The 24,967-nt window shown below is 40.3% G+C and overlaps 2 protein-coding genes across 3 annotated transcripts in view; one reads left to right on the top strand and one right to left on the bottom strand.

Moving 5' to 3' along the window:
• Nucleotides 1-1,603: 1,603 nt before the first annotated feature.
• Nucleotides 1,604-6,127, bottom strand: LOC116994028 (translation initiation factor IF-2-like). 2 transcript variants are annotated; one of them, XM_033055417.2, is made up of 2 exons: nt 4,136-6,127; nt 1,604-2,734 (listed from the first exon to the last, which is right to left on the bottom strand). In XM_033055417.2, the coding sequence occupies exon 1, from the start codon at nt 6,125-6,127 to the stop codon at nt 5,384-5,386; it is 744 nt and encodes a 247-aa protein (XP_032911308.1). In that variant the 3' UTR covers nt 1,604-2,734; nt 4,136-5,383. The 2 variants fall into 2 exon arrangements, with proteins under 2 accessions (XP_032911308.1, XP_032911310.1); XM_033055419.2 differs by lacking the exon at nt 1,604-2,734 and having other exon boundaries at nt 3,178-4,301; nt 5,153-6,127.
• MAP3K5 (mitogen-activated protein kinase kinase kinase 5) overlaps nt 5,949-24,967 on the top strand; it is a 102,433-nt gene continuing 83,414 nt past the window's right edge. The window contains exon 1 of the mRNA XM_033055407.2: nt 5,949-6,741. Coding sequence (XP_032911298.1) covers nt 6,339-6,741 — 403 coding nt within the window. The 5' untranslated portion in view covers nt 5,949-6,338. The remainder of the gene's footprint in view (nt 6,742-24,967) is intronic.

Here is a 24,967-nt window from a genome sequence, read left to right as displayed (position 1 = left end):
TCCATTGTAAAGCCACGAAAATACCCATTTGCTTAAATTGGCACTCAGATGCAGAATTAGGCAGTTCTACTCATTGTTTAATCTCGTAATAAAAATGAAAACAAATGTGTTTATCAAATAGCTTCTGGGATTTTAGAATAAAGTCAGTTCAAATGCAGTGCAAGTCAAACTCAATTCAATGTATCCTTTGGATTACCACAGCAGTTCTCAAAGCCTCATAACTGGCAATTTATAGGCTTCATTTATTGACATTGTGTGAGATCAGATTTTTTAACCCTGGGGCAAAGGAATACCTTACAGAATTGGCTGGTCCAGGCCAAATTTAGCTAATTTTAGCTTCGGTGGAATCTTTTAACATGATTTCTCTACATGTTACAAGACAGTTTTCTGAGCAAGTGTTTTTAAAGTAATTGCCCTTTGTGACTGTGATGTCAATAGCAATGCTCAAAAGGCCACCATAGGGGTATGGTAAGTAAATTTGGACACAGCCTTTTGCAAAGTGTCAGGGAGTCAGATGCTTAATGGTGTAAAGTCCAGTTACTCTATGGATAATTTATCACTAAATTGGAAAGGTTTCATCAAGTGCATTTTTTTCCAAGCTGGTTGATCTTTCGTAATGAGTGAAATTCTACAAAGAGGTTATGCAAACAGGAACCAGTTCTTATCAGTGGCCCAGCTTTGTTTTAAAGACACGATTAGAAAAACTTTCATAGACATAAAGATCAAGAAGGGGATAAAAGGTAACAAGGAAGTCCTGAGAGAAGGACTAGTTCTCAAACAATTTTTTCACAGACTTACTTGTGAATTCAGGTTTTGAAGATCCACAGAAGTAGAAAGCAAAATAATATGGACAGCGAAAGTACTTGAATAGGATGGTTTCAAGACAGAATAACAACAAAAGAAACAAAAACTATTTTAGAGGCACAGAGAGAAGCGCCCAACAAACAAAATTGTTAAATATGACTATTTCCTCCTCGGCCTCTGGGCAGCTGAGTAAATTCAAGAAACATGAAGGACCACCAATCACAGCAGCATTTTATATGCAGCTACGGAAACCAAATTATCTACCAGCCAGCTCCTTTCAGCTAACTCCAAATTACAGAATCACAGAGTTAATTAAGTTGGAAAAGACCTCTGAGATCACCGAGTCCAACCTATGACTGAACATCACCATGTCAGCTAGACCATAGCACTCAGTGGCACGTCCAGGCTTTCCTTATATGCCTTCAGGGACAGCGATGCCAACACCTCCATGGGCAGCCCATTCCAATGTCTGATTACCCTTTCTGTAAAGAAATTCCTCCTAATGTCCAACCTAAACTCCCCTTGGCTCAGCTTGAGGCCACTTCCTTTCATCCTGTCAAAAGCTGCAGGGGACGAGAGGCTGACCCCTACCTGCCTACACCCTCCTTTCAAGGTGCTGTAGAGATGGATAAGGTCAGCCCTGAGCCTTCTCATCTCCACACTGAACACCCCCAGCTCTTTTAGCCGCTCCTCATCAGACCTGTGTTTTAGAGCTTCATCACCTTTGTTGTCCTTCTCCAGACTTACTCCAGTACCTCAACTGAACTGAGGAGCCCAGAAATGGACACAGGACCCGAGGTGTGGCCTCACCAGTGCAGAGGAAGAATCCAGATTCTTCCAAACAGACGGATCCTGAGTGCAGCAGTAGATGGCAGCCATGTTCCACGCAAAAAACGAAGAGCCCTCAGCTGAAGGGAAAAAAATCCCAAATACACTGAAATTGCTGTTTACCTAACACAACATAGTTTCAATTTTAAAAAGAGAGAAAGTTACTTTGTATTCAGTTTTAGGCTATCTTTATGCAGCGGCAACTTCTCTAGGCTCAGGTAGAAGCCGAGACCCTCGTTAGCATTAGAAGAGGTGGATGAGATGCCCACTGCAGTATCTCCACCTTTTTTGGTCCCGAGCTCTGCTCTGTTACAAACACATGTCCCTCATTTCCTCAGCTTGCTAGTGACAGCTAGCTTAGATGTGAGTTGAGCTGGTAACCATCACTGCTCTGTGCACAAATCCTTCCAAAACCCTTGCTGGTCAGCAGGAGCAGAAATCAGAAAGGCTTGAGTCCAAGTGTTTGGACAAGTTTAAAAAAGGTCTTTTCTACCAGAGAGTAGAATGCGAGCTACTTCCTCATGTGCAAGGGCAGGTAGCTTAAACCACTGAAAATATTCAAGGACTGAGTTAATTTTTGTCTGTATTTTAACTATTGAACCATTCCTATGTCATCAAGATTTTCTTGTACAAGTGAATGCTTATTGACTAAGAGAAATACAGAGGTGTTTCCAGCTGAAATCCCCATATCATTTAAGACTGAAAAACTGGCAACATTATAAACCAATAAAACAAAAATAAGCAAATAAAAACAATCAAGGGGGTTGCAGTAATGAATGCGAAGCAGAAAGGCTCCCCTCATATGGCTAAACTGAAGGCTATGGCATTTGGAAGGAAGAGGCAGTTAGCATGGAGGCTTTTCTGGAAGTTTTAAAGAATAAAAGAAGCAAGAGGAGGGAAAGACACTGAAGCAAATGAAGATTTGGAAAGAAATGTGAGAATTACGGGGAAAGAGAGTATGAAGCAAGAACAGCACACAATCTTCACCATTCTCACAAGAAGAGGGCTACAGGGACAATCCTGACCGGTGAAATATCCTTCCCAGATGATGTATCCACATTGTTCGGTCAGGTTTTGCTGGCTGCCACCCATGTGCACCATGCTGTAATTTGGTAAAGAGATTCCCCATGTTATTACTGTTTCATCATCAGCTACATCCCTACACAATGGCCACCAGTCTCTCTTTACCGCCCACACCTCCCACTTAAATATTGTTTTATATGGTCAGTGTCACCATAAGTGTATCTTTTCTTAAAGACTGGAAGCTGGCTGCCTCAAAATACTGCCTTCTCCCTACTGAACTTAGAAGTTACTTCTCATTGTCTACAGTGATATATTTAGTCTAACTTTTTAGATAGCTTTTAGAAACAACATTTTTAAAATTTCAGATTAACCTTTTCTAGTGCTTGTGAGAGTTCTGGCCTAAAGGTTATGAAAATCAAATTAACTTATAAACTTTAAATATCTCATTCAAATTTTTATATCTCCAAGTTTCTTTAAATTCTTTTGAATTTTTTTAGACACTCATAATTGAAGCATGCTGGATTCCTGAAAACTTTTTCCAGTTTATCAGTGAAGAATTTACAGTGAATCTCCAATCTCTCACTCCTATATGTTATCCTGTAGTTAAATAAGAGGGCCTCAAAGGATGAATGAAATTTCATATCCATTTTAAATCCAGTATTTGTGGAGATATATTTCTGTTTATTCTATGAATTCCATCCACATAACCATAAACAAATTCAAGATGCAGATTGATCTAAAATAATTTTTCTCCCTCTACTGGACATGGATGGCCACAGTACATGAAAAATATAAACCAGGCACAGTTATGTTTAAATTTAGTGTTTATAAATCAGGACATTTGAATTGTCTTTTTTGGTCTTGAATCTTGTTTACACTAGTTGGATCAGCTAAATCCAGCCTGTGGTATTTGTCATGAGCTGTTTGTAACTCATCAAAAATTGCATTTATATTTGCAACTAATAAAGGTGGCAAACTCTTGGGTGTTAAAATTATAATTATTGTTAATACCAGAGGTAAATGACTTATAGATGTAGAAATATATAATGAAGAGAAGGTTGTTATTTCAACAAGTCTACAGCCAACTGCTTGTTCCAAGTTTTTGTCTATTTTGTCTCTGAAAAAAACAGAGCTGGAACAGGATGGTACTGAATCGTGATTATATACAAACCATCTGGTGTTAAAGATGTTAATTTCACAGCCCTTGAGATACAATTGAACAAGGTAAGAGTACTTCTGACAACAAATAGGGTGTTACTTCAGTTTTTAAAAAGTCCTTGGAATTATCTCCTAATCAAACATGAAAACACAAGAGCTCCTAAATGCCTAATTGTTCATTTCAGAGAGCTAACAGATTAAAAAAAAATAATTTCACTTTCTAAAAGCATCAGCAATTTGTGTTTGTTATCCAACAGTACTTTGATTTTTTTCCCAGTTTAGCGCTCAACCTCACTCACAGCCAAATCAGTAGAAGAACTACCTTGTATTTGGAAAAGACATGGTGCTAATAACGAAGCAAGCCTCAAGTCAGTAATGCTAAGTGGAATAGCATGCTTCTTCCGTCTCTTTTCAGTCCATGACTTCCTTCTGCACTTGACAAACACGGGCTGTTCTCGAGAACAACAGAGACATATTGTTCTTGCTTCCTGTAAGGTGATGTAAGTGCAATGTTGAATGGATTAACACCAATTTCTGCATTTTGTGGAAAATGCCACAATTTAGAAAAACACTTTGCCATTCAGACTTTAGCAAGAAACAATAACTTACTGTATCTGGCAGATGAGCAAATATTAACTTTTCCCTGTAAATTAGTCTTTAGTTTGCTTGTCATATTCCCACCCCATTTACCTATTTCTTATCAGCAGAAGCAAATGCCAGGCATATCTTGTTGGAAAAGGGGACTGCTCAACGCAAAAGCAAACAGAGCTACTGAAGCTACTGCAGTAAGTAATTTTTCTAATTATTCCAGAATTGATCCTCTGTCTACAGAAGTAATGGAAAACAATGATACAGGAGGAAGCTTTGTGCCAACAAGTAGATTAGTCTTAACGTCAATTTTAACAGGATGGGACCTATTGACATAACATATAAACAAAGCTTTTTCTTTCTCTCTCGTATCTGTTTAATAGAAGCCCTTAAAAAGGACATTTGATAAATCACCTACTCTCACAGTATTTATATCCAAAAACACACTGCAGAAGTCTCAACGTTATTTTGTTTTCCAAACCATTTTGAATTCCCCAGATATTCGCTCTTGTACTGCAAATAATCTGAAATTTTGGGGCATATTTTCTTCATATGATGGATTATTTTTAAAGCCAAAGGATCTTTTCCTCTACTGGGTGCTGTATTGTAAAAAGTTAGGACAGCTTTTGGCTATATGCTACTAGTTTCTTTCTCTGTGAAGTAATGTTTTTCGTAATTATCAAGCTTTCAAGCATTCTTGACAAGTAAATTGCAGGTGAATGCAAGAAACCGACATATTTACTCAACATACAGGGGTAGTTCTCCAGTTTCCGAGTGCAGCACTTGCGAAGCTGATCCTGCTCAAAGCGGCCATAAACCCTTCGGTGAACTCGAAGGCGCTCGGGAGCACAGAGCGAGGCAGGTTCAGGCGGAGGATAAGAGCAGACGGCAAAGGCTAATGATTACTCAGTCCTGACACTACTCTCAACTCACTGCAAACACTCGAAGGATTTACTCCTGACAGGCTAGAGTACGTGTGCCATTAAAAACAAACAAGAAAAGCAGTAAATGATAAAAGTCCCTTTAGCAGGACGGGGTTGAGCGCACAGGAAGGACCTGCCTTCTCGCAAACACAGGCTCCTTCACGTGAGCCCCAAGCACCTCTGGCGGCTCCGGGCCGAGGCAGGGCCCCCGTCATTCCAGCACCGAGGAGGCGCAGCCTGACCCGCAGATTTGAAGCGCGACCGTGGGTTCGTGTTATGGGGGAGGATATTGCAAAATAAAGCCCCGCAGGAGACGGCAGGAAAGGGCCGCGCTCGGCGCTCTCCAGCAGCCGGCACCGCCGTCCCCTCCCGGGGCGCCCCGAGGAGCGGGGGTGGCCGGGCCGGGACTCCCCAAGGGGAGCGGCGCCTTCCAGGCTGACGAGGCCGGGAGCACACGACGTGACTCCCCTTCCTCGAGAGATCCCACTCGGGACGCGGCCAGAACGCTGAGCAGGGGGGCGGAAAAGGTTATTTCTGCCGGAGGCGGGGCCGGAGGAGGTGCCCGGTGCTGGGGCCGCCCCAGCCCGCGCTGCCAGTGGCTCCGCAGCTGTCGCTTGGCTGGGGCGCCGGAGAGCGATCCCACAAGTGGTTCCTCCGCGCGGCCGAGGAATTTCGCCCAAGGGGTGAAGCGGCCGGAGGCAGAGCGGGGTGTCGGGGGTGGCAGGAGAAGGAGGCCGGGCTGCCGGGGGTCGGCGCGCCGGGAAGTCCCTGCAGGTGCGGGGGAGAAGGGAGCGGCGCGTCATGGTGCCGGTGGCAGGCACGGAGGGAGGCTGTGCTCGTCTCCCCGTCTCCGTCAGCCTTCGGTAGCGCCCGAGTGGGAATCCCTCTCTTCAGCCCGGCCGTCTCTCCCCTCCAGCAGCTCAGCGGGACCGCTCCGGGGCGGGCGGCGCATTATGGCATCCGCCTAACCCCGGCCAGCGCAACAGAGCCCGGGGCTACTCCTTCCTCGCCGGGATGAGCGACAGCAGCGAGGGGATCGTCAGCCTGCCGGTGCCCGGTCCGTCCGGCGGCGGGACGCCCTGCGAAGAGGTGCTCGGCAGGAGAGCGCCCGGGGCCGACACCGGCGCCCGCAGCCTCCCGCCCGACTTGGCTGCGCCGCCCGCCGCTCTCTGGGCTGAGGACGCGGCCGCCGCCGCCTGCCCGAGCACCGCGGCGCGGGCCAAGGGTGGCGGCCGGCGGACCGCGGTCACCTACGTGATCAACGAGGCGAGCCAGGGGCCGCTGCTGGCGGCGGAGAGCGGCGCCCTGCAGAGCCTGCGGGAGGCGTGCGAGGCGGTGGGGGCCGCGCTGGAGACCCTGCACTTCGGCAAGCTGGACTTCGGCGAGACGGCGGTGCTGGACCGCTTCTACAACGCAGGTGAGAAGGGCTGCCCGACCGGCGCTGATCATCGCGCCGCGGGACCGGCTCGGCCGGCACTCGCCGTCACCGCCCCGGGTTCACCGCGGGGCGGCGGGAGCAGCTCCGGCCGCCGACTCCTCCGGGAGCCGAGCCCCTGTGCCCCCGCGGCCCCGGCTGCAGTGACACCCCCGGGTGGCCACCGCGGGTACGTGGGGAGGCACAAGTGCCCCAGAGCGCGCTCTTGTCCCCCGCGCTAGTGAAGAGGAAACTCTTATGTCAGCAAGCGTGCTGTGAATCAGCGCCTGTGACTGCTACCAGCGGCTTAAACATGCCCTGGCTGTTTTCTCTCGGTGTCCTAACAGAGTGCAAGGATGCCAATTCGCATAGTGCGATGAGTGCGGGCTGGAACAGACAGGAGCTGCGAGGCCACGCGAGCTTTGAAACGCAAATTTGACACCAGACGTGTCGGGACAATTTCTTAGTGCTGACACAGTATTTGGGAAGCTCCATGTATTTGTGGTTGAAAGTTTGTGCTTTTGATATTGGTTGCATAAAATACACACGATGGATGCGCTCGAACAAAGGGCTGCTCACACCGATCAAGTTAGTTGGCTAGAGTACCCAGAGCTGCATCCTCTCGCCCCAGTTTTCCAGCTGCACGGCGACAAAAGTACAGCACCTTCATTTCAAGGTGTGGTGGCCTGAGGTCCTATGTTAGGATGTACTTGGCCCCGTTTGTTAAAATAACTAAAACTTTCCCCATCTATTTATCTTACTGACAGATACATGGTGTGAATGTAGAATTAAAAATACCCCTGCTTGCTAGATTTTCATACAACGAACGTTATAGCATTGAATTAATGGCTTTTTGCTTAAAAAAAAAATCAGAAGCAGGAAAGTGACCTGCAATTTTAAGCTTACTGTGAGATATGGCTTTGGTGTATATGAAATACATGCTAAAAAGAAGCATTTAACAAGTTTTGTGAGATACTGCAGTTTACTCCTCTCCTGGGGGGAGGGGTGAAGAAAAAGCGAAAGAAAACCTAAAAAAACAAACAAAAACGTCCTGGCAGTATTGTAATCAGTTCTCACAAAAGAATCTTCAGCACAGGCGTGCATATGCCTGTCACCTCTTTGAAATTTTGCAAGCTTTGCCTCGTGGACTGCTGCTTTCAGTTCGGTGAGGTGGGCGATTCTTAAGTGTGCACTCGCAGCTTATTCCTTTTGCTCCATGCAGAGCCATTTCCTTAAAAGTAGCAATTCTCAGAAGCCAGAGGAGCTGTCCTCACAGGTGAAAATAGAAGGCCATGGAGTTTCATTATAGACCTTATATCCTCTGCATTCAGCTCGGAGAGGTTTCAAGTGCCCTGACATCTCTTCATCCCAGGGCAGGTGAAACCTGAGAGTCTCTTGGTTGTGTTGTGGAAGCTGTCGCGTAGTGAGGCTCAGGAAGTTGAATTATCCCTGATGTTTTTGTGCCTCTTATGCCAGTTAATTTTTAGACTCTGAACTGTTCAATAGGCGGGGTCTTGATAATTCAAGGACGCTTTTCTTGTAATGGGAGATTTGACTTGAAGTGGGCCCCTTTTAATTCTGGCAGTAGGCATCTGGCTCATACTGCTACATAGCTGCATGCTTATGTAATATAATTTGCTTATTTCAATGGCTTTTCAGCAAACTGTAAATGTGAAAACATTACTTTTTTTTTCGTTCTTTTTGGCTGGAATTTAATGGAACTGTTGCAAACCGTAAAAAGTACTTTGTCGTTCTGCTTTAGTAGTAAAGTCCATAAACATGTAAAGAACTAGGAGAGTCTCACCTCCAGTGGCTGGACTGAAGAGAGCTAGATGTAGAAGTTTGCATCTGCTCTACATATGCTCTGTACTGTCAGAGTTGATCAGTGATAAACCAACTGCAATCTCAAAAGCTGTGTTATGCTGCTGATCTTAGGTCTAGAAGGATCTGTGGTTTTTCACACTAGTTTCTTTATCCCTGTTGCACTTTCAATACTCTGTTTTTTAAGCATTAGTTGTTCTCCAGAAGCTTTAAAATGGTGAAAACATTGAAAACATCTCTCTCAGATTGGGAACAACATTAAGGAGTAGAAGCTGTATAGTAGAAAAATGCAAATGGGGAACAGAGTAGGGAACAAAACTGAAACGGCTATGGAGGGTATAGCTTTTGTAGAGATTTTTTTTTAAACTACTTTAACAGGGTGGTGGGACAGAGCATTTGTAGATATCCTATACTCCTCTCTTATCCTTCTTGTCCTCTTTTGCTGTGTGCTTTGAATGATCAAAGGTGATATTAGTAATAATAAATAATATCTGCATGCTATGTTATTTTTAAAAATAGTATATGAAAATAAAACAGCATGACTAAATATGAAATAAAAATTCAGCAGTAAAAGTGTTTTCCAATTATGTCATAGTTAAGTGGTCATATTCAGGGTATGAAGTCTTCCTGGATTCATTGTAAAGGCCAGCAAGTTACAAGAGTAATGAAGATGTGATTTCGTGAAGGTTTGGAAAATCAAACTTCTGTGTTTGTATGAAACAAAACATTAAGCATCTCAACTCTCATAATGCACATAAATTAACTGTGAGTTACAAGGATAGACCTACAGTATAAATACCTGTAGATCATTAAGGCTTCCCTTTTAATGTCTTATTTTTTGCTTTGTATAACATAGTCTGAAGTCTTGGTGATTTCTGATGTATGTTTGCTTCATGCCTTTCACTGCTTCAAAGATAACGTGAAGGAGTATTAACTAAAATGTCTTAAATGAAAATACTCATCATCCGCTCTAAACGTAGATTAGCCTACGAATAATCTCCTGCCAGCTTCAGTCAACTATGGCCCTTAAATGCTGAGACATAATTAGCAGTGCATATTTAGTGAGTAGGTGTCAGCTATGTATAATTGAACCATGCATGCGCCAAATATTAATAATGAGCCTAATCTAGCATTTCTGATTGCATTTTTGATACTATTTCTAAAATCCACTTGATTTCAGCAAAAAACTTAAAAATTATTTCTTAAAAAGCAAATGTCAAGTGAGCCCTGGAAACTGTTGTAGAAATGTCTGACAAAAACAGAGACTTCAATATTTATCACATTTTCTTCCACTTAAAGAGGAAGGTGAAGAGAGGAAAACGTAGTTCAATATCTTGCAAAACTTGACGTATCTGGATTTAATTAGCTGCCTTAAGGGCTCTTTTCCTTTGTAAAGAGGATAACTAGAGGGTTTTTTGTTTTGTTTTTGGTTTTTTGTCTCTAGTTATTTTAAACTGGTGCAGGTGAATTACAGGTATCTCATAAATTCTACTTCTAAACACTTCAGGAATATTTTAAGGGTTGGGCAATCAGAGAGATGCCAAAATGTATCTGAGAGACCATTCTATGGTGCAGTAGATAATCATGGTACTTTTAAAGTCATTAAAGCCATTGATATTTCTAATTAAATGGTATTTTCTCTGCATTTTAATGGCTAGATCTGCATATCCTGTTGATTTTTCTTTAATTGCTCAGTTTCTTTTGGAAGCAGGCATAAACAAGTATAAATTACTTTGTTTGGCTTAGGTAAGCATTCTACTTTTTCCCCCCTATCTTTTTTTGGCAATTGAAATTAGAATTATTTTCTTTCTAAGCAGACCTTTACACAGTCACTTTGTATTACATAAGTACATCAAGGACTGGCTGAACAGAGTGTCAGAGTAAAACAAAATATATTAAAGTATGGTAAAAGGAAAAAAGTCTCATGAATCAGTAACCTGAGTGAAGCCAGCTCTTCATGGGAGAGGGAGGTGCTCTAAGTCAGGGTAATTTCTTCATAAATGTTTTTAGAATTAGACAGGAATGTGTATGGTAATTAACTAGATGCTTAGTGTTGGGCATTCTGACTTTTAAATAAAGTCTCAGAGGGGACTGGTTGAGGATAAGAAAGATCATACAGTTACTGAAGAGAATATGGATTTTCTAATCTGTGCAGTCACTTGATTTAGGTTGGTTCTCAAGCTAAACAAGCTTGACTGATGTGCTTTTCTTAAAACTGTCTTTCTAACTTTAATGTTTTCTTATTATGGGGTATTTCAATTTTATAAGCTTCTTATGCTCAAGTTTGATCCATCAATGACCCTTAGGATAGATAGCATTTTCTACTATCTGCTATTGTGTGAGGCTATTGAGATAATTCTCCGGAACAGCAATGATCAACTAAAATACTGTTCATCAAACAAGAGATGATAAAGTAGGTTCAATATCTTTATTTCTAGAATTCAGTATTATTGCTTTCAGAATTCAAGCAAGCTTGGGTTTGAGATTGGCATGTTGGCTTACTGGGCTTAGAAACATAGTGTGCAACATTCTTGGGAAGACTGTTGATATAAAAAAGGACAAAAAGTTCAGGAAACTAGTACAATCACTTGTGTGAAGGTGAACTTTACTTCAAAGATGTTCTACACCTAAGTTGTTCCTACAGATTCTGCAGAAAATTTGCAGATTGTGCATTTAGAAACACTTACAGGCACACAGAAATACGGTAAAGTAGTACCAGGGCTCAACAGCATTCTTGTGGTTTCTTCCTCTAAATATGATAAATTCTAGGATGCTATTTTTATCAAGCAGAATTTATGCTTTAAGTAAGTTTCCTGAAGTTTGTGATCGTGGCACACTAACACAGACTTTCCGCTTAAACCCAAAGGAGGTTATATTCTCTTCAAAACTGATGTTCACAATTCTAGAAGATGATGTGAATATTTTCTGTTTTAAAATGCAGCATATATCCTGCAATATTAGCTGTTTGTAGGAGCAAGAAAAATCACTAGCAGACAGAGTAATCACAAGTTTTATTCTATTCCACGTTTTCTTTCAGAACAATTAGGTGGTTTTCGCCACCTTTTTCTTGGTGCCTCCTGATTAATGTTCTTTCTTTTCACTGACGGAGTTTTGTCAACCACTTGAAATACTGCACATACTTTTTGTGATTATGCAACACTTACATTCATATCTTATTTTACTTCTTTTTGACATACACCACCCCCACCCCATTCTCCAGGTGCTGCTGTAGCCCCACTGCTGTTTCTATAGCATCATGACTGGAGAATCAAATGATAGTTCTTATTAGTGTAGCGGGAAAAACTATTGTGATGGATTATTCTTGTCTAATTTCAGAGCCCAGGACAACTACTAAAAAAATAAAAAGGAGCTTAGTCCCACTGTCAGGCGAAATCACGTTGAAAAATTCTGTATTTCAGCAACAATGATGCAAGTGATGAGGTGGAGCAAGAGATGCCAAGTAAGTTAGTAATGGTGTGCAGACTTGAGCTGATGGCTGTCTTGAGAGTATGACTATGATCACATCAGGGATGTGAAGTATTATGACTACAGAATCTTTGTGTCAGAATGCATAGCACAAATTGTAATGTTTAGGTGGGGTGGTTTATAAAGCTCCTTTTAATTCTGTGTATTGATTCCAGACTGTCTTAGAAAGCAGCATTAGAAATCTAAGCTAAATGCATGGCATATCTTTGACACGGAAGTGTATTTAATTCTAAAACACCTGTCATCTACATCTACAACAAAAATTATGAGCCTGGAAAAAATCTGTAATCATGATACAAAGTTTGTATGTTCATAATGCTAGAGAACTTCTGAATTTATGAAGAAATTGTGGGATTTGAAAAACATATTCATGAATATTACTATTGCTGGACCAGCTATAAATTTTTATAACTAGATTCCAATATTGGTACTGTATTGCGCTACTCTCATCAGGCTACTTGTCCATAGGTGACTGGAAAACTAGTATTCCATCAGTTTCTGTCTGAAGGAGGAAGAGCACAGCAGATACACCCACTCCATGTATGTAGCCTGTGAGACCTGGGTTCTCTTTCAGGCTCTGTCACCGGCCTGTCACAGCAGTTTGTAGCTCTGCTGTGCAGAAAGGGCTTCCTTGGGCCTCTGCCACAGCTGAGAGGCTTATGCAGCATGTGCCATGTGTGTGAATTACCAGCCATGTCTGTAATATAAATAACATTAAGGGTATGCTCCTGCAGTGTTTATTTACTGAAGTGTTATCAGTGAGACAGCTGACTACAGAGTCCACATGAAGGCTTTTGTTGGAGGATTTAGAAGTTACTGGAAGTTATTAGAAGTTAGGCTTTTGAAATGTACTTTCTCTTTTGCACTTGAGTACATCAGGGTGATAGAACTAGTTTAGAAATACCATGGTATTTGAAGTGGTGGGAGGAAAGCAGGTTATGAAATTCTTAAGGTCTCTTAAAATACAGTAAAAATGTGAAACTCGTGAGGCATCTGTATGAGCAGACATCATCTAAGTATATTCCCCACTGGAGAAAATGCTGAATGGAACTAGATTAATGTTTTTTGAGTAATGCAGAAGAAAACTTGTGACTGAATTTTCTGCAGTTTTCATTTCTGTAGCTCTGAACAGGATGTGTCATAAAGAAATTACTCTTGAATTTGCTGCAGTCATGATAATAATTTGGCTTCTCTTTTTAGTAGCTTTCCAAAATAAAGAAGCATAATACAAAATGCTGTAAATGTAGCAAGTGACAACAGCTGAAACAAGTTGTATTAAAGCCTAAAGGTTCAAGTGAAAAATAGTAAAGACCTTATATACATGCTTTGGCACCATTGCCCTCAGTAAATTTCAGCCTGTGTTACATTTTAAATAAAGTTAAGCTAAGCAAGTGAAAATTTCAGTTTTAGGGCAGTTTGTTTTCTTTTGTCTCCATATAGAACATCTGAGTTTTGAGTGTATTCTGTGGTGTTGATCATTTAAAACTTGTTTCTCTCTTTATTCATGTGTTTGGAGCAGTCTGTATTTGGAATTGCTATATTTGCATGCATAGGTAACTTGTAAGTTTATTTCTAAGTTAAATCCAAAGGAATTTAAAAACCTCAGTGGCTCTGCAGTGACAGAGATTTTCCAAGTCTGTATTTAATAAAATGGAAGTTATTGCTGGGATTCACATCTTTCGTTGTGGACTCCCTGCTCTAGATTGTCCCCAAACATCCACTGGTCACAGCAGTCTCCAGCTGCTTCTTCAGTATGGCTTCTCTGGGGATTTTTACGCAGCAGTACAGACATGCTCAAAGTACAGCATTTGTTAGAATGATATAAACATCTGTAGCAGTCAGCAAAGTCATCTCGTACTACAGACCATGTGTGTGTGACAGATGACAGAAGAATCTGTTTCGACAATTGGAGGATTTTCTGGTAATTACTGATGGGTAGATTTCTGTAAGAAGTTTGTAATTGTGTTCCAAGAGAACATGAACCTCAGACTGATCTTGACATACAAGCACAGGCTGTTTTTTTGGTTTATATTACTGTTTTCCTCTGAGACCAAATTTATGCCTTGAGTGATTCAGATATATTTCGGTTATGAGGAGCTGCTGATCAACTATTAACAACAGCATACCAGAGTTGAATTCTCTTCCAAATCGTGTCTGCCTTTATTCATAAACATTGGGATGAGTTTAGATGCAACATGGGGCTAAAAGATTTCCCACAGTCTGAATCATTTGAAGCCAGTGGGAATCAGTGCTCTTTGAAATCCCACAAGAAATGTATGTTTTGATTTAAGAGCTAGACACCCTTGCGAAAATTTGGCTCTACATTTCTCCCTTACTGTAATAAAGTAAATGAGTTGCTCTGGGACTTGCTTGCTGATTGTGTCAGTGGGTGTCTCTTGCAGAGAGTGCACTCTGGGTGAGTAAGCAGCTGGTGCTTCCAGTGGTGAAGACATTTTTTCAGTGGTATCTCCAAAGAAGAGTTACCTACACTTCTTGCAGAATTTATCTCCTTTTCTTCCCCTTTGTACAATACTTGTCTGATACAGTTTTAATGCTGGTTTCTTTACAGTCTTTCTGGCTTCTTAGGGACCTATAGGGGGAAACCTGCAGTCTGTGAACTGTAAAGATGCAGGTTAAACTTCTGGCAGAAGTCTATCATGCAGTGTGCATAGGTCACCTCTCTGTAGCACAGCAAGCCCTGGATGTGACCAAGGAAGACTCAATGATGTACCAGGAGTAAAGAAACAGTTGTACCACTGTAGGAATTCATGTATGGTTCTGAAGTGGCATCCCTCCTGCTTGGGATAAATTTATTCAGTTATCTTGACACAGAAAGTGCTTCATTTAACTCCACATAGAGGTACACCCATAAGATTAAATGCTCCTACTTCCACTGCTCCACCTTCAATATGATTTTTGCAGCTACACATACTTCTAATGCGTGATACTACTGGCTTTTTCTATAGAAAAATGTATCTGCATACACTATAATGTATACACTAGGTGTATGCCATAATTTTGTGTTTTATTGGTTTATTACTAATTTTCAATACAATATCTGAGATAAGGTTTCTTGACCTTCCTCCAGGAACCTTATAGCTGATCTGAGTGAAAATGGATTGACTTTAACCTGAATGTATGCATGCTGACAACTGGTTATGCTTTCAATAATCTAGCATGGTAATGAAAGCCAGGTTTTTGGTTGTGTGCTGCATCCCATCTGCACTCACTCCTTGCAGGTCTTGCCATCAGTGGAAGTGACATGTGGCATCTGTGGAGAAGGGCATTTGCCTTTTGAGTGTAACCTTTACTTTCAGATCGCAGTTGCAAACGAGAAGTTTTTGCCAGGCAGTTGATGTGAAGAACAGAGAATCCCTCCAAATCTCCTTGGGAGCAGAATTTTGTCAGTTCTGAACATCATCATCATTTTTGGGTCAAATGCAATTACAAAAGGCTCAGTGACACCATCCTGATCATTTTCACAAGAAGTGATTGTTATTTGTGTAAATAAGGTGAAGTCCTGTGTATTTATGTTCTCTGTTTCCCTGAGATCAGTTTCAGTTTTTGTTTTCCGCAGAGCTGAACTTCACTGTTACTTCATATGAAAATAAATATAGTTCCTTTGTTACTTGGAGTCCTTCACTATGCAATCTCTTGCAAGGGTTTTCAGTGATCTTGCAAATAATGCAAGTTTGCTGTACACAAACTATTTTCTTTTGGCTATTATGTTGAAACTTATTTTGGGAGGTAAAGTTCCCTGATTAAATGATGCAATATTTGTATATTACTTAAATTTTGAGACTCTGAAGACTAATTTCCGCAACTATTTTTATGATTGCACGTTAAGTAAAAGAGGAACAGAATTTCTTAGAGGTTGGGGTTTTTTTTTGTTTGGTTTTTATTTTTGTTTGTTTGTTTTGTTTTGATACTGTGCTTGGTTGTTCTAGTTTCCTTTTGTGTCTTTCAGGGTTTTTATTATTTTGGGAATTTTACTGATTTATTAACCAGGAGTAACAACTCTGTATATAGTGAATGTGGCACATATGAAGCATGACAGACAGTGCAAAGCAAGCCAGGAAAAAAAATAGCCCTTCCAAAATATCCTGTACAACTATATTATTATATTATATGACACCAGTACTATTAACTTTGAGGAAGTGCTGGGATCTTTCAGCATGTTCTGTTTGCAGATGAGAAATGTCTCAGGCTGGATTTAGCAGCCACTCAAAGAGCTTGTATTGGTTACTCAAATATTCTTATTTAATTGAGGCTTAATAACACTAGAAGTTTGTGGAGGTCATTAAGTATGAAGTGGATTTAACATGGTTTAAGTACTTCAAAACATTTGGGTGTATTTCACAATTCTGAGGTACATGGAGAAAGTCTTAAAAGTATGTGTTCTAAAAGCATTCCACAAAAGAAACAAGAAAATGAGGATTCTTGCCACTAATTCTGTTACCAGAAACCATGATCTCCCTTTTCCTGCTGATGCAAGAAGGCCAAAATGCAGTAAAAGCACTGGGAAAATGGACTGAACTAAAGCAAGTGCTTTTGCAGCAAGCCCTGCCAAAAGGGTGTGAACTGGAAAATCTCCAGTCCATTTTGTTGCTTAACTGCTTGTGTTTTGGTCTCTGTTCTGCAGCGTCCCAGAAGTGTCTCTGCTTTGAGTGATCAGTATGTTGACAACCTGATACTTGCTTCTCTGTCTTCTCTGTTCAAGTACTTTAATAGTAGCTTCAGTTGAAAAATTTCCTGGTAGGCAGACTTACCAAACCTTAGTGAATTTCAGTTTATGCTGTGGCTGGTTGCAAGCTGGCAGATGTCTGTCTTCAAGATTTCGTTAAGTTCATAAAAATTATGTATTCCTTATCCATTATGAATTGAAAATACTGATTTACAGACACAGAGCTGGGGTTATTCAACACGGAGAAGAGAAGACTTCAGGGAGACCTCATTGCAGCCCTTGAGACCTCATGGCAACCCTTCAGTACCTCAAGGGGGCTTATGAAAAAGAAGGAGATGGGCTTTTTATATGGGCAGATAGTGACAAGAAAAGGGGAAATGGTTTTAAACTGATTTTCTAACTGAAAGAGGGCAGGTTTAGTGTAGATGTTAAGAAGAAATTCTTTATTCAGCAGGTGGTGAAGCACTGGAACAGATTGCCCAAAAGTTGTGGATTCCCCATCCCTGGAAGTGTTCAAGGCCACTTTGGATGGGCCCTGAGCAGCCTGATCTAGTGAGTGCATCCCTGCCTGAGGCAGTAGGGTTGGAATTAGGTGGACTTAGATGTCCCTTCCAACCCAAACCATTCTGTGATTCTGTGATTTAGAGTTACTGCCGTAGTTATGTCAAATACTTTTGCAGTAGAACTCTCTCAGACCTCTAGCACTGAAAGGCCTAGTTGATATGGCACATTTTCAAGTAATCTTTAATGTCAATAAATAAATACAACTAAGATGACAGTTACTGCAATATACATATCAGTATCAGAAAAGAGAATTACCCTCCCGCTTAGTGTATACTGCTGCCTCACTCTAGCTGCAGTGCTAAGTAGGGTAAGAAGATCATAAAATCAATTTTTCTGTGCACTTACTCTCATTAAGTAGAACTGCTGGAATAGTTGAGTATATTGTATCATTTGAGAGGCAGTCCCACAGCAGCTTAAGTGGAGGAGAAACTGGACTAACATGCTTCTCCCTGGTGCTGCTTTCAGTGCTCAGAGAATTATGTGATGAGGTAGGTCATGGAGCTGGCCTGATTGCTAACTCACTCCTTTACTTCCTTCTGGTTAGCTTTCTGTTGAGTAAGTTCTGTGAGCTGAGCACACATGCCAGGGGGCAGACCAAAAGCAGGACTGCAGCAACCTGTGTTGAGATTGTCTAAAGGTGTGGTTTCATGTTATTCTTGATCTTGTCCCCTTGTGGGTTGCCTCATATCCTTTCCTGTTCTGGTCAGGGTAATCAAGGTGGTGGTACTCTCAGTCTGATGTTTTTCAGATACTTTCAGTCTACAGGAAGCTTTGAAAACATTCGGAGTTTTTCTGTGTATTACAACAAAAACTTGAGGACTTATCATCTTTAAGTTTGAAGATTCTGCCACCTGAATTAAAATTTTGACTACATCTTTGCTAGCAAATGAGTATTTGTGGTGTGGTGTCCCACTCTTAAGGGAAGCAGCTGAGATTCATAGGTGCTCATGGTTGAAAGGAATGACAAAAGTTAGAGGTCTGCAAAAGCTTACAAAGTTTTGTTAGGTTATACACTCGCCATGAAAATTGGTATGTTAGCCTGTTATCTCCCAGTATAAACAACAGTACTGGGTTTTGAAAAGGAAGAGAGAGATGGGTTAAAGAGGGTGAAAGAGGAAAAAAGGAAGAGAGATCAGCAGTCCTGGCTTCAGCATTGATCCAGCTGATGGTGTGGCCAAGGTCTGGGATGCACATGCACCTGGGTACCTTTTTATAGGTAAGTTTTCTCTGCCCTGGAGATAAGTTTATCACTTTCTATGCAAGTTAGTTATCATGCTCAGTCCATTCTTTTAGACCTTTCTGGAAATGGGTCAGAGGGCTTTGGAGATCTTTGGTGGTCTTGATCCCCGCCTACAGTCCATGCCCGCTTCTTGACCTCATTCATGCACTGTACTGTGTTGTGCTTATCTCCAGGAGCCAGAACAAGGACTCTTGTCCTGGAAAAGTGCTACCCTACCTCTATATGGTCCCCTTTTCCAGCCACATCCTGTTCTTTCTCACAACAATCCTTGGTTGGCTCCACAGTTATCCGGCTATTGGTGTTTGGAGACATGCACATTAGTCTCCTTATCTTCTAGGCTTCTACACGTGGATAGCAGCGTTCAGTGGCCTATGCTGTTAAGCTGTTATCACTTCTGGCATGCTTTTGGTCTGTGCCAATGAGTAGAGCCTCAGCAGCGTTTCCAGTTGTCTGTCTACAAGGAGCAACCTGAGGCTAGGAGAATTTAAGACTGATGCAAACTATTCCAAGCCACTTAGGCCTGATGCAGAAGGGGGAGTGGGACATGTTTAATTGGTCAGCAATGCTATACTGGTTTCCCAGTTTAGGTGTAACAAATGTGCCTCTTTCAAGCTTTTGTTCAGAGCTGAGGAAGTACAGTTGCAATGCCGTATCTATTCAGGAAGATTGGTTAAAGATAATGCGTTTGTGAATGCACAGTTTTAGCAGCTATCTTAGCTTCCAGATTCACAGTCTTTCTTGAGGCCCTTAAACTGAATGAAGGGCAGTGAGTAGCTATTGCAAGTCTTAGGCCTCAATGGTCATTCAGCAAATAACCTGCTAATATGTGCTGTTTGTTGAAAAAGAGTCTTTCAGATTCACCATATGGAACTATATTCCAAATACAGCATTTGTGCATCTTTTCCAGCATGGTCCATCAGTTTCTTTGTAGGAAATGTAAAAAATGTTATGACTGAATATGATTTCACCTTCCATTTTAATACATTTAATTTTTCAGTCAAACTCGAGGCCATAACTCAGAAAGAACATCTTAGTTATTTTTTTTATAAAAGATATTATATGTTTCAGTTCTTAATTTCTGCTTAAATGTAACTACCCTGCAGTTATATTGAAAAGGCTTCAGTGTGGTAAATTAAGAAGATTGGCTGTAAAAGAAACAAATGGAATTTCAGGACCTTTATTTTTGGCTTATGCTATTGTAAATCACTTGGTCTGTGCTGGCGAGGTTGTTTCCTAGAGTTTGTTGTTTAATTTGCTGGCCTTTATATCCAGATATTTTTGGATAAATTTCTGTGAAAGAGTGATTACTCTGCTAAAAATGAATGTGTGAGTAGGTGGTGGCTGTTGTCACTTTTTTCCCCCCAGTGTCTTAAGTATTTCTCCATCTAAATGTTTCTTTTTCTCTTCCATAGAAGATCAAGAACCTGAAGCATGAGAATTTAAGTGTTTATATGATACAAACTGATCTAGGTTTCCTACCAGTTGTGTGGTTATTTACTTTGTGTAAAGCCGAATATCTATTTTAATGGCAATTATTCAGATTTACATCTGTGTAGCTTTCCTGTTCACATCAATAATTGCTGTAGGAAAAAAAAAATCTGTTTTTAGCAAAAATTATCTTTACCATTTCAGCAGTGCAGGTTGAATGGAGGTTGAAGCCTGTATTGAGTATTGCAGTGAGATAATGTATACGGAGTTGTTTTAGTTAATTACTACAAGAACAGCTGGAATAGTAACTGAATTCCAGTCACTTGGAATGTAAACATTTTTACCTGTATGTAGAATACAGAAGGAATAGAAATATAAGATAAAACAAATCACCAATTTTACATGCAAATGGTAATTATTGCCACTTTGGGTCAATTAACCTTTCTCTTGCCCCACGGATTTAGGCACTTGGAATTGATGAATTCATAAGATTCTTCTAGTAGCATTTCTTTGTTTCAGTTTTGGACTAACTAGCAGGAGGTTTTGCACTCTACTGTGATTTAAAAAATATAAATAATGGATTAGTTGTAGACTATTTTCTCAAGTAAAAGCTTGTGTTTCTATTTTGTAGTCCTTGTTCTTACTCAAAAATATGATACAGTGCAAGACACCCTTGTTCTTACTCAAAAATATGATACAGTGCAAGACACTTAAAACCTCATTTGTAGTGCTAGTTCTGCTTCAAAAGTGCTACTGGTACAACATATATTTTTCTTTTCTGTATGTGGAGTTCAGCATTGTCCTAGCTATCCTAGTGAATGTCCATATATAAATACTTCAGAATCGAATTCAACATACAGTGCTTCAAGTGCTGTGTCTTGAAGTCTTTTGTCTTTCTTCTGCCAGCTGTGATGCTGGCCATTCCCCTTCCTGGGTAATGTACATACTTAAGGATTTCATCTATAGAGGCTAGAGCACTTTATAGAGGGAACAGATAGACATCTCATCATTTTAAGGAGAATGAAACCAGAAGGATGGAGAGTAAATGACTTGCCTGGGGTTTGGCACTAGAAAGGTAAAGAGAAAGCTCAGCTTTCCTGAGTTTGTGAGCTGCTGGCTAGATCAGATGTGCTGCTATTGGGATCTCTGCTGATTTAGATATGACTCATTTCTGTAAAGAAGGACAAGAACTTCCATGATAGTTACATAAAATCTGTAATTTAAAATACTCTTACAGTGTGGTTGGATATTAATTTGTACTGTAGAATTACTGTAGAATTAGTGCAGTAGCCATATAAAAGTAGTTTTTGGTACCAGAGTCACGTGAAGAGATGGGTTGCCTTTGAGCATCTTGTATTAATACAGAGAGGGGCAAGCAACAATAATCCAAGGCTGTTCTTTTTGCTGTAGAAGTGAATTGAATGAGAATGGAGTCATAGCTATCGTAGGCCACATGGAATAACGATTGTCAAAGCCAAACACTTATCAGATCTGTTTAATCTCGTTTTGCAACAATTAGCAGCAATCATGTCAAGCGTTAAAGAATTTAACTCAGATGAGTCATATCCGTTTTCTGTTGGAGGATGCAATAGCGAAGTTACTTGCGAGGCTGGGCAGTCTGTGCTGCCTTAGAGGCAGATGGTGGTGGTGTGAGCAGTAGTATTTTCTGTATTGATTTGCAAATTAGTAGTTGCTTCTCAGGAATTGTGAGTGTGATTTTTCCAGTAACTTAAATACCAAGTTACTATTTACGTGCAAACGTGTGGTTATTTTGGTAGAAAACTAGCGTGGGAAGTTTTGTCCTCCTTAATAAGAATAATTTGGGTATCACCTCCTGTCCCCTTTCTTTACTGGTACTTTCACTGTTACTCTGGCAGTCCTGAAAGGCGAGGATGCTCCAGTAAGCTAAAGCAGAATCATAGCTCAAATTGTGAAATTAATTTCAAGCTTGATCTGTGCAAAAGGGAGATGAACTTCAGCTAAATAAAGCAGCCTGGATGAATCTGTGTCTGTCTGAACCTTTATCCTAGACTTGTGTAATTGCTTCCTTGGGAACTGGCGAGAGGTGAAGTTTACGAAGGGACAGCCCTTCGACACTTTCTTGTAGTTGGCAACAATACTGTGATCTTGTAACTTCTATGTCTGCAGCTGTAGACAAGGCTGCAACTGTGCTTCTTTCTGCTGGAGATAAACTCCTCGTTCTTGTTACCTTCTAACAGGGCCCTTCAAATTCTTGTATTTTAGGCTTTTGTGTTATGGGACAAGATTACCCAAATCTGCAATGTGGAGTGCTTTGCAAAGCAGGGCACTGATTCTGGCTCAATCTTTTGTGAATTGTTGCAATAGAAGAAAATTATAGTGCCACGTGCCGTGTTAGTGACATATGTCTGGTTTGATGGAGGGCTGCTTTCTAAAATATCTGATACTCCAAACTATAGTCTCATCTTTGAATTGAAGACTATTTTCTGTGTGAAGTTGATACTTTTTTGCAGTGTTTTTGGTGGAGCCCAGGGGCTCTTTCAAACTAGGTTTAATCGGGTGTGTTTTGTTTACATACACTTCACCTGTGTTGACAGAAGTAAATGGATTTGTGTGGTTGAGTGCTGCGTGCGGGGTTTTTTCCTGCTAAATTGCAAGGAAGGCTGCGTGCAAACGTTGTACTTGTGACTTACAGATCACTAAGGTGTGACCAAGCCCTGTGAAGGTTGTCCTACCTGCTTCCAAATCATGTTTGACTTGAGAAGCCTTAGTAGTACTTGTAGTGTTACGTGGAAAAAGCAGCTTAGCTGTAATTCTACAGCTTGCTTTGTTGAAAGAAAGTGGTGGTGGTTTCTTTTTTGTTTTGTTTTTGTTTTATTTTGTTTTTTAAAGGAAGAACTGGAAATGGATAAGGTATATGAGGTATGGAAGCAGATACTGATATGTCTTTCTGGTTTTTTCAAAGATTTCATTGAAACAGAACATAAATAGACTTTGTAAGGTGCAGATGAGTAGGAAAAGTAGACATAATCTTTTGAATTTGAACAACAAATATTTAGGACATTGCAAATAGACAATAAATAATAGTAAATTCATGTGCAAGCAATGACAAATTCATTGCTATGCTCATGGGGAAGGAACATGCAATGCTACCCAGAAATCTGTGAGCAAGGAAACAATTGATAAACTAGTGCTTAAACGGGTTTATTTTGGAAAATATTGGTCAGTGCAATCACTAGAACAATTTAAAAATGAAATTAATAGACAGAGACACAAAATTACTAAATGCTGTTGGATATGCTTATTTTCTAATCTATTTGGGTGAGTAACAGAGGTTAGAGCTGTTGTGAATAAATTGCTGAAAACCTTACAGGAGTAATAAATAAACTTGTCAGGAGTCACAAGGCAAGAAAGGGGAAAAACTAGAAGAGTTATTCGCTGTATAACTGTGATGTGGCATATCATTAACACTTCATCTCTGCTCATCGCATTTGAAAAACTGGATTTGGGTCTTGGTGGAATACACAGAGAAAGGAAAAACTGGATCATCAGAAGCATTTGTGGAATTATTTCCATACAGATGAACACCGACTAGATAGGGTCTTTTCAGAAAAGCAACAAAGGGAAAGGTGGTGTAATCTAAAATCAAGAATGAAAAGATATAGTAAGGTGTAATAACTAATTTTTGATTTTTGACTTTCTAACTCTTATCTGTAAGCAGCTTTAGAAGAAGCTAAAAGAAGCGTTTTTCCATACAAGGACATAGTTAAAGAGGCTTCAAAAGGGCTAACATTCCTGAGGGATGGGTTTGCTAAGACGTGTCATATATTGTGTACACATGAAATGACTTGGAAACTCTTCAAGCTGTTGAATTTCCAGATGCTTTAGAATGTAATGTGTGGTTATACAGTTGCTTTTTCTTTTCATTTTTGCGAAGATTTGTGCACTTTTTGAGAGACAATTTATTTTTTTTAATCAGAAAACATGGCATGTGAAATTCCAAAGCCTTCAGGCAATTAGTTTTCTTAGTGTCTTTCTGTTCATGAGAAGACATTGGACACAGCAGCAAAAATGCTATCATGTAGAGATTTTTATGAGGGAGTGGTGAGAACCAGGAATGGTAAACATATTCTTTAATCTTTATGAAATTTGAGGTTTAAAATTCTCAAGTGCTGAATTATTTATGAAAAATACAGTGTTTTTTTTTAAAATGGAAATATTTCCATGTCTAAATGAAGACATTTAACAAAGATGTTTGTTTACATCTCTTGGAAAAATTCTGCTTCCAAATTTTCAGAAGCTTAGGAAGATTCCCACTTTTTACAGGCATGCCAGATGCTGTTCATCATCATCTTGAAGTGCTTGTATTTATTTTTCAGTCTGTACTTGCTGGTCGTGAATCTTCTAAGCTTAAACCATTTTTGGTATCACTGGACTGGAAAACATTAACTCTCATTACTTGAAAATAATGTTATAAGAAATACTTGTACATCTTTGTATTAGAAACACTTCTAGAATCTTTTCAATAGCTTAATGGGTGTGACTTTGGCCTTCTTGAGAAGGGTCTACAGTCTTAGACATTTAGCTCCTTTTGGTGCAGCCGATATTTCTACTGTGAAAAAAATTAGCAAGCTTCTTAACAAGAAATTGACAGGATTAGCTAAAAAGAGGAAGAGCATTCAGATGGCAAAAAGACATCCTAAGAAAAATTCCATTGAGAAAATGTGTGCTATTTACTAACAGAATTTGTAAAGTATTCCACAGCAGGTGGCATTACTAAGAAGATAAAGAAATGGAATGATGCCCTTTGGAAAGAGAACTTTTGTTCTGATGAGGAAAGAAGTTGGAAATGTGTAAAAAGGCATGTAAGTCTTAGTAAGACAGTTTCCAAAATAGTTTGAGTAATATTTGCTGAGGACTGCTTTTTTTATGGGTGCATGACTTCTGACTTCACTTGATATCGGCAGCATTGTAGTGGGAGATTGTATTGGTATTACATTAGGGCAAATGGGTTGAAAATATAAATA

The sequence above is a fragment of the Catharus ustulatus genome, chromosome 3 (genome assembly GCF_009819885.2).
Source record: "Catharus ustulatus isolate bCatUst1 chromosome 3, bCatUst1.pri.v2, whole genome shotgun sequence".
In the NCBI taxonomy this organism is placed as follows: domain Eukaryota; kingdom Metazoa; phylum Chordata; class Aves; order Passeriformes; family Turdidae; genus Catharus; species Catharus ustulatus.
Note: the sequence above shows the minus strand (reverse complement) of the source record. Positions and strands in the feature narration are given on the sequence as shown.

Excerpts from the sequence above, each read along its gene's own strand:
- LOC116994028 (XM_033055417.2), bottom strand. The coding sequence starts at position 6,127 with ATGACGCGCCGCTCCCTTCTCCCCCGCACCTGCAGGGACTTCCCGGCG.